We start from the raw sequence: 7683 nt of genomic DNA, 5'->3' as shown, positions 1-7683 counted from the left end.
ACAGTTAAAAAACACCTTGCACTCGTAAGCCGAGCGCTTTCTCACTATGGGTAATAATGATTCTATGAGGTAGATACTGTTATTAGCAGCGGTCCCCAACCTTTTTGGCACCAAGGACAATTTTTCCACGGGGGGCAGGGGATGGGGAACCGGTTTGGGATGATTCGATCGCGTTACATTTAGGGTGCAGTCAAACGTCTCTGCCCATGAGAATCTGTATTTGCAGCCGCTCCCCAGCGCTAGCATCACCGCCTCAGCTCCACACAGATCGTCAGGCATTAGAGTCTCATAAGGAGCGCGCAGCCTGAATCCCTCCATGCGCGGTTTGCAGTAGGGTTGGCGCTCCTATGGGAATCTAATGCTGCCACTGATCTGACAGGAGGCGGAGCTCAGGCCTCAGGCGGTGATGAGAGCAATGGGGAGCCGTTGTAAATACAGATGAAGCCTCAATTTTGCCCGTTGCTCACCTCATGCTGTGCGGCCGCGTTCCTAAGAGGCCAGGACCTGTACCAGTCCACGGCCTGGGGGTTGGGGACCGCAGGCTATTAGCCCCATTTTACAGAGAGGGAGGGCAATTGATGCACAAATGGGTTGTTAGTTTCCCAGCTAGGATTTGGATTAGAGAAACCTAGCTCCAAAGTCTGCTCTAGCCACTGCTCTTGCTGCCTGTAAATTATTAAAGATGGGTCCCTTGGCTGGGCGTGGTGGCTCATGCCTGTAATCCTAGCACTCTGGGAGGCTGAGGCAGGTGGATCGTTGGAGCTCAGGAGTTCCAGACCAGCCTGAGCAAGAGTGAGACCCCGTCTCTACTAAAACTAGAAAGAAATTATATGGACAACTAAAAATATATACACAAAAAATTAGCCAGGCATGGTGGCACATGCCTGTAGTCCCAGCTACTCAGGAGGCTGAGGCAGAAGGATTGCTTAAGCCCAGGAGTTTGAGGTTGCTGTGAGTTTGATGCCACAGCACTCTAGCCTGGGCAACAGAGCAAGACTCTGTCTCCAAAAAAAAGATGAATCCCACTGCTAAATTTGACTGACTTTAAAAAAAGTACCACTTCTGTCCTCATTGCCATTTTAATGCAAACAATGCTCTGACATGCTTCACTTTGCTTTCTTGTCTATAAAATGGCTATAATTCCCTCTCACAGGAATATGTGCAGGTTGACTACCTGTGACAGGTTGTTGTAGGTACTCAGTTATGGCTGATTATTCTTAGCTCTTGAATCCAGGCAGCAGGTCCTGACTAGCATGCTAGGAGGAATTCAGGGTCATTTGGGTCAAGGTCTAGGTCCACTATAGGTCTTTCAGTCTCCTTGATATAAGTGAATCGGGATAACCCTGACCAGGGTTCAGGGTCAGAGTATCATCTGGAGCTGATTCAGACGTGTCCCTGCACACAGGAGAATTCTCCAATCAAGGGAGTATCTCCAATGACCATTCTACCTCTCCCTGTACCCAACTCCCCTCACCTTCATTGGCACCACCCCCATTTCCCAGTCCTTTGGGTCCTAACATAGAAACATCAGCCAGTACTGCCAATCAATCTCAAACTCAGCTACAGACAGGAAAGAATCAGAAACATATTGAAAACTTTACTAGAAATATAGAGGAAAAAATATATAACTGCCTCAGAGGTTTCACCTCCCTTGAGGATGGATGGATAGACAAACTGATGGAGCTCCTAAGTCCGATGAGGCTGCTCCCCATCTACTTTTTCCTCCTCCAGGAGCAATGCATCTAGCTCCTCCAGCCGTTGCTGGAGCAGGGGTCCCACATCTGGGCTGGGGGCCAGGTTTGGAGTCAGGGTCCTGCCAGCTGCAGCCCGGACTGTGCGGGATGGCCGCCGGGATCGAGGATGGCTGCTGTCCCGAAATTCTACAGCCCGCCGGAGCTTCCTCGAGCTGGTGAAAATCAGAGTCCCATTTCGTTCCCGGGGTTCCTCAAAGATGGTCTCAAAGGTCCTGGACAAAGGAGGGAGAGGAGCTGGTTTACCTGCATGCCCCTTGGTTCCAGCCTTCCCACTACCATTCTCAAAACTTCCAAATTTCTCACCTCCTAGTTGTGGGTGATTGGTAATTCTTGTTGGTGTAAATTTCTTCCAAGCTGAACTCCTTCTTGTTCAACCTAAGAGCAAAGAGGAGAGGCCATTGAGAACCCTTGGGCTAATGGGGCCTGAAAAAGTGATAGGTAAGGCTGGGCGCGGTGGCTCACACCTGTAATCCTAGCACTCTGGGAGGCTGAGGTGGGAGGATCGCTCGAGGTCAGCAGTTTGAGACCATCCTGAGCAAGAGCGAGACCCCGTCTCTACTAAAAATAGAAAGAAATGATCTGGACAGCTGAAAATATGTATAGAAAAAAATTAGCCGGGCATGGTGGCACATGCCTGTAGTCCCAGCTACTCAGGAGGCTGAGGCAGGAGGATCGCTTGAGTCCAGGAGTTTGAGGTTGCTGTGAGCTTGACGCCATGGCACTCTAGCTCGCGCAACAGAGTGAGACTCTGTCTCAACAAAAAAAAAACAACAACAACCAAAAAAAGGGATAGGTAAGGGCTGGTCTCTATTTCAGTTTCTGGGCCATGTCAGGGACAGGAGTGCTGCCTGAGGCAGACAGGCAGTTCTAAGCACAAACCATGTCCACACTGAATTCAGTCCTCTAGGCTGGACTGTGCTCCTTGAGAGGAGACAAAGCTACACTTCAGGGGACATATTCAGCCCCCTACACCTGTTTAGCCAAGATAGCTCCATGCCTACTGAGCCTCTCACCTGATTGGTCGGGGCAGCCCCATTGGTGTAAGGTTTAGCTGAGAACGGGCTGGTGTCCTGCGTATTCTGAATCGAGAGACCTTTCCCATGGTCTGCAAAAATGAGGCAGAGGGTGAGTGACATGGGCTTAGGTCCCCACCTATTTCCTCCCCCTGTCTGTAATCCTACCTTGGTCTCAGAGTCTGAAAGCACCTGGTCCTTCCCCTCGGTTGGCTCCTTCCCCTTGGTTGAGCCCAACCTGCCGAGAAGGTCAAGGCTCAGGGACAAACAAGATTCACAGCAATATCCCCATCTCCTGCCCACTAGATACTTGGGGAAGGAGGCTGGGCCCAGGCCATGGCCAGGGCTTCAAGGAAGATTTATTGAGAGCACTACCTGGGTTCGGCTGGTTCGGAGAAGGAGGAAGTGGATGCCGAGGGCAAGCAAGATGTGACGAGAGAAGGGGGGGCTCCCACTCCTCCGAGAGGGAAGACCTCTTTCCGGAGACAGGGCCGAGGGGGTGGTGGGGCTTGGGACATTTCCCCACCACCCACAGTGTGCCGCCGTGGCCGTGGCCGTATTGGTTGGGGCGGAGCAGGTGGCCAGGTGCAGGTGCCTGGGCCAGGGGGCCCCAGATCAGGGCAGGAGTGGCTTCGGCCCAGAGAGGGCTTAGGGAGTGCTGGGGTATTGTGGTCCTGAGCCCGCCACTGGCGGATAGGGGGCCGGGGGCTGACAGATGCAGTGCCCTCAGCAGCCCCAGACTGCTCAGCCTCTGAGATGGCGATCTTCAACTCCAGCTTCATGGGGGGTGATGGGGGCTGGGGCCGTGGGGCTTTATTGGGTGTGAGGAAGATGTCAGCAAAGCTCTCCAGCTTGGAGCGGACGGAACGGAAGAGGGGGGCCAAACCCCAGGGACTGAGGCGGGGACGTAAAAGGCTGGACGGTGGTGGAGTGGACGGGGGCTCCAGAGCAGGATCTGGGGCTGAGGAAAGGAGAGGGTCACAGGTAGGCATCCTCAGCTGCAGGTGTCTAACCCCCACCTCTGTGGCCTCAGCTCCTCCCCCAAACACTAAAATTTGTCCACAGAGGAATAAGGCTACCCCTAAAACACTAAGTCCTGCATTTAGGACATGAACCTCAAGCCTCTGAAGTCTATACCCCATCTCCACACACTGCGCTGCTCAGGGCGGGGGTTAAGCTCCACTCCCACCTCTCCATAGACATTTCAAAACTTAACTAGGATTTTCCAGAACCCCAAGTCTCATCCCTCTGCTTGAGTCCTTACCTGGTGGTGGGCCCTCTGGAGGGTCTGCAGGCAGGACGGATGGCTGGAACGGGGCTTCTAGGTCCCTGGATGGAGGTGTTGGCTGGTGAACCATCAGCACAGGCTCAGCTCTGAGGTGAAAGGGCAAGGTAAAGGCTGGGGGAGCTTCTCGGTCCAGAGCCACCTGAGCCAGCACCTCCCCTGTCCCTTAAGGCTTCTGAACGTGCACAAGGAAGGATTGGATAGGTCAATCCTGATGCCCCTGGCTCTGGCTACCTGGCTGATGGCTGTTGCCTGGATACTGTGATAATCCCTTCTCCAGCCCTCTCACCTTTGCGCTGGGACGATGAAATTGGGGGTCTCACTGACGAAGCCCTGGATAAAAACAGGATTTTTGTGTGGAGGCAGGGAAGCCTCCTTTGGCTTCTTTAGCCTCTCGTACCCTGACTCTTTTAGTCCCCAGATATCTGCTTGGGTTTACAGCAAAGACTTTTTTATATAGTCTTTGCTCAGGCAGTGGCTGCCACCTAAAATGCCATCCTCCTTACCCAGAGAGAAATCTACCCAAGACTCAGGTCTCCTACCCTTCTCCTATCCCCACTGGAGTGCCTGCCCCCAGCTGAACCCCTGACATCCTTAGTCTATGTTCCCATACCTCAGCTGGGGGTCTGGGACTGGCAATGTCTTCCAGCATCACCACCAGGGTGGGCTGGGGGACCCGGTCCACCTTTTGTGAAGGGCCCTCCTCTGGGCCAGGGTTTGTCTTTGATCGCTGCCTCAGAGCAGAAGAGGGTCGGTGGATGCGGCTCAAGGGCTCTCGGCACAGATGCAGTGGGTCCGGAGGCCTACAGAGGGAACAGGAAGATCAGAGGGGCTCAGCTATGTCCCCAGCTTGCCCGCTACGCTGCCATGCTCACCTGGCCTGCGAAGACCACGCAGCCTGCAGGGGTAGCGAGGCAGGTGGCTGGATGCGGACCGAATCCTGACGGTAGCTGTGGTGCTGTGGGATGGAGGTTTCCTCTTGGGACACCAAAGGGGCCTATGAGAAGAAGAGGTGTCAGGAGTAAGGTGATAGAATGTGGCTGGACTAGACAGGGTCTCCCTGTGCCTAACAGTGCCCTTAGCCACAAATGTGACAGAGATTATGGCTAGAATTCACTCATATCCCCAAAGAACAGGTGAGTTATCCTGAATTAAGGGCTAGATATTACAGAGTCCTGAGCTGCAGGGGTGGGATGTGGGTTATTAATCTTCTCACTTAGGTTGTTTGGAAAAGTGATAAAGACCTTGGGTGCTCACGCCTGTAATCCTAGCACTCTGGGAGGCCGAGGCGGGTGGAGCGCTCAAGGTCAGGAGTTCGAGACTAGCCTGAGCAAGAGCGAGACCCCGTCTCTACTAAAAATAGAAAGAAATTATATGGACAACTAAAATATACATATATATACAAAAAATTAGCCAGGCATGGTGGTGCATGCCTGTAGTCCCAGCTACTCGGGAGGCTGAGGCGGTAGGATCGCTTAAGCCCAGGAGTTTGAGGTTGCTGTGAGCTAGACTGACGCCACGGCACTCACTCTAGCCCGGGCAACAAAGCGAGACTCTGTCTCAAAAAAAAAAAAAAAAAAAAAAAAAGACCTTGGGTGAGTCACTGCCTTATTTGGGGCCTCAGTTTTTCTTATCTGTGCAATGGAGTCAAAGACCTCAGCCTGCTGTCCAAGGATGTTGGGCTAGGAAGAAAGCAGAAAGGTTTCTCATACTTAAAAGTTGTAGGGATGTGGTTCCAGCCCGGTTGGAGGTGGGGGATGGGCACTGGAGCCCCTGCCTAGGTTGGAGTGAGAGCCAAGAGGTCTCTAGCATTAGGGAGGCTGCCTGAGGGATGGGCATGAAAATGAAGTGTCTGGACATCAGTTATGTTCGGTAGGGATCCGGTCCAACTGTGAAACTCAGCAGGGGCGTGGGGGAAAAGAGCCACTCTCAGTTTAGGGGGCTCACCATGTGGGCAGCCATGACATCTTCCAGCACCACGGCCAGGACCCGCCGAGAGGCCTTTTCCAGGGCAGAAGGGGCCCCGAGGGGCTGCAGCCTCGGCCGTTTCGGGCTCCCGGCACCCCATAATGCTCGAGCCAGGGGCTGGCGGCACAGACGCGGCTGGCCAGGCGGGCTGGAGGGTGAAAGAAGCAGACTGTCGCTTGAACCTGTCCTTGGCTCTGTAGTTTCCCGGTACGGCCGCCAAGATCCCAGTCTCCCAGGCTCAAGACAGGCGGGCGGGGTGCGCTCTCACCTGGAGTCCCCGGGCAAGTCCATGGGGTAAGCGGCGGCTCCGGGGGAGTCCCTGGGGGATCCCAGGCTGCGGCCTGGGATGGGGGGGAGTGGGGGAGCGGGGTGTGAGGGCCGGCCCCTCCCTGAGGGCTCCGCCCTTCATGGTCCGTCCGCGGCTCCCGGTAGCCCACAGGCCTGAGCCCTGGGGCGCAGAAGGGCGCCCCCGGCCGGCCACCCGGAGCGGGTGTCCTCCCGCTGCCGCCGCCTGGATCAGCGGATCACTTGCGCCCTGCCTGGCACCTGCCGCGAGAACCTGGACAGCGGCGGCCCCACTTCTCCCACGGCCCGAGCCTCCCGAGGCCTTTGTCCCTGCAGATTCCACGCTGGGATCCCGGTCCCGGGAGGCTCTGTTTCGGCTGGATCCCTCCCAGCGAGTGGCCAAGGACTCCAAAGCAATACTCCACACACCGACGATCCTCCCTCCCACCAGATCCCCTAGACTGGATCCCTGCAGAAAGACTCCTACAGCGCGGTTCCTCCAATCGGACGCCGTGCGAGCCTTCTCCCCCTGTGAGCTTCGGCTCGCCAAAGTTCCACTCAGACAGGGGCGGCCTGAGCGTGAGCATCACCGAACTCAGTTTAGATCCCTGGGGATCCACTGTCAAGCAGATACCCACTTCACTCCAATCCCGGGAGGTCCCGCCCACAGACACCCCCTCCCTCCCCGGATCCCCGCCAAGCGTTCTCCCCCAGCCCGGGACCAGATGGTTCAAATGTTTCCTTCCCCGCCCTCTCTCCAGCCGCTCCGTGCCCTCCCCCGCGCGCCGCTCACCGCCGCCTCCCGCCGATCCCGGGTCTTTGGCAGCGCCCACCTCCGGCTCCTTTAAAACCAGGCTTACTCAACACTGCCCAACCGCCGAGAGCCTTCTTCTCGAAGCCTCCGGGCACCGCCCAATCGCCGGTCCCCGTCTTCCGGGGTAATGAGAAACTAAGTGAAGCTGTCTGGCGGCCATCACCCCTAGGGGCAAGAAGCCAAATTGGGCCGCGCCGCCATTATAATTGAGGGCAGATATCGTGGTCCTCGTTGAACCTTAGTGGAAGGGATGGCGTCATCTTTTGAGGGCCCGTCCGTGGTCAAATACAATGCCAGCTTTCCTGAAATAGTGAGGCAACCGTAATGAAGCTAGAGTGTCGCCACGTTTTTTAAGGGCATCTTCCGGTTCTTTAGTTCTTAGGCCAATAAACGTCGACTGAGTGCTAACGATATGTGAAATTCCCAATTTCCTAGAGTGGCCTCATTTGAAGCTGGTTCCGGCACCATCCTGGTTTCCTCAACGGGGTTCCCAGGGCACAGTGTCCGAGTTTGGGAGGGGATGACGGAGACCCTGAGTCCGAACACCTGCGGCTGAAGACCAAG

The 7683-nt window shown here is 55.4% G+C and overlaps 1 protein-coding gene across 2 annotated transcripts; it reads right to left on the bottom strand.

Annotated features, from left to right (window-relative positions):
• Positions 1 to 1577: 1577 nt before the first annotated feature.
• On the bottom strand, positions 1578 to 7125 carry PRR14 (proline rich 14). Of its 2 annotated transcripts, none has more exons than XM_069485744.1 (12): positions 7099 to 7125; positions 6289 to 6361; positions 6000 to 6168; positions 4928 to 5049; positions 4666 to 4855; positions 4342 to 4385; positions 4032 to 4141; positions 3143 to 3728; positions 2936 to 3005; positions 2768 to 2859; positions 2058 to 2129; positions 1578 to 1966 (listed from the first exon to the last, which is right to left on the bottom strand). In XM_069485744.1, exons 2-12 carry the CDS (start codon positions 6309 to 6311, stop codon positions 1687 to 1689), a joined length of 1758 nt encoding a protein of 585 aa, XP_069341845.1. In that variant the 5' UTR covers positions 6312 to 6361; positions 7099 to 7125; the 3' UTR covers positions 1578 to 1686. The 2 variants fall into 2 exon arrangements, with proteins under 2 accessions (XP_069341845.1, XP_069341844.1); XM_069485743.1 differs by lacking the exon at positions 7099 to 7125 and adding an exon at positions 6793 to 6963.
• Positions 7126 to 7683: the final 558 nt, after the last annotated feature.

This window comes from Eulemur rufifrons, chromosome 14 (genome assembly GCF_041146395.1).
Source record: "Eulemur rufifrons isolate Redbay chromosome 14, OSU_ERuf_1, whole genome shotgun sequence".
Taxonomy (NCBI): Eukaryota; Metazoa; Chordata; class Mammalia; order Primates; family Lemuridae; genus Eulemur; species Eulemur rufifrons.
Note: the sequence above shows the minus strand (reverse complement) of the source record. Positions and strands in the feature narration are given on the sequence as shown.

Bases quoted from the DNA above. Each gene is read 5' to 3' on its own strand.
- PRR14 (XM_069485743.1), bottom strand. From the start codon at position 6,892: ATGCTCACGCTCAGGCCGCCCCTGTCTGAGTGGAACTTTGGCGAGCCG. The intron at 6,362-6,792 runs GTAGGAGTCTTT...CCCCCATCCCAG, and splicing joins CCGATTGGAGGAACCGCGCT to GCCGCAGCCTGGGATCCCCC. The intron at 4,142-4,341 runs GTGAGAGGGCTG...CTTTCACCTCAG, and splicing joins TTCATCGTCCCAGCGCAAAG to AGCTGAGCCTGTGCTGATGG.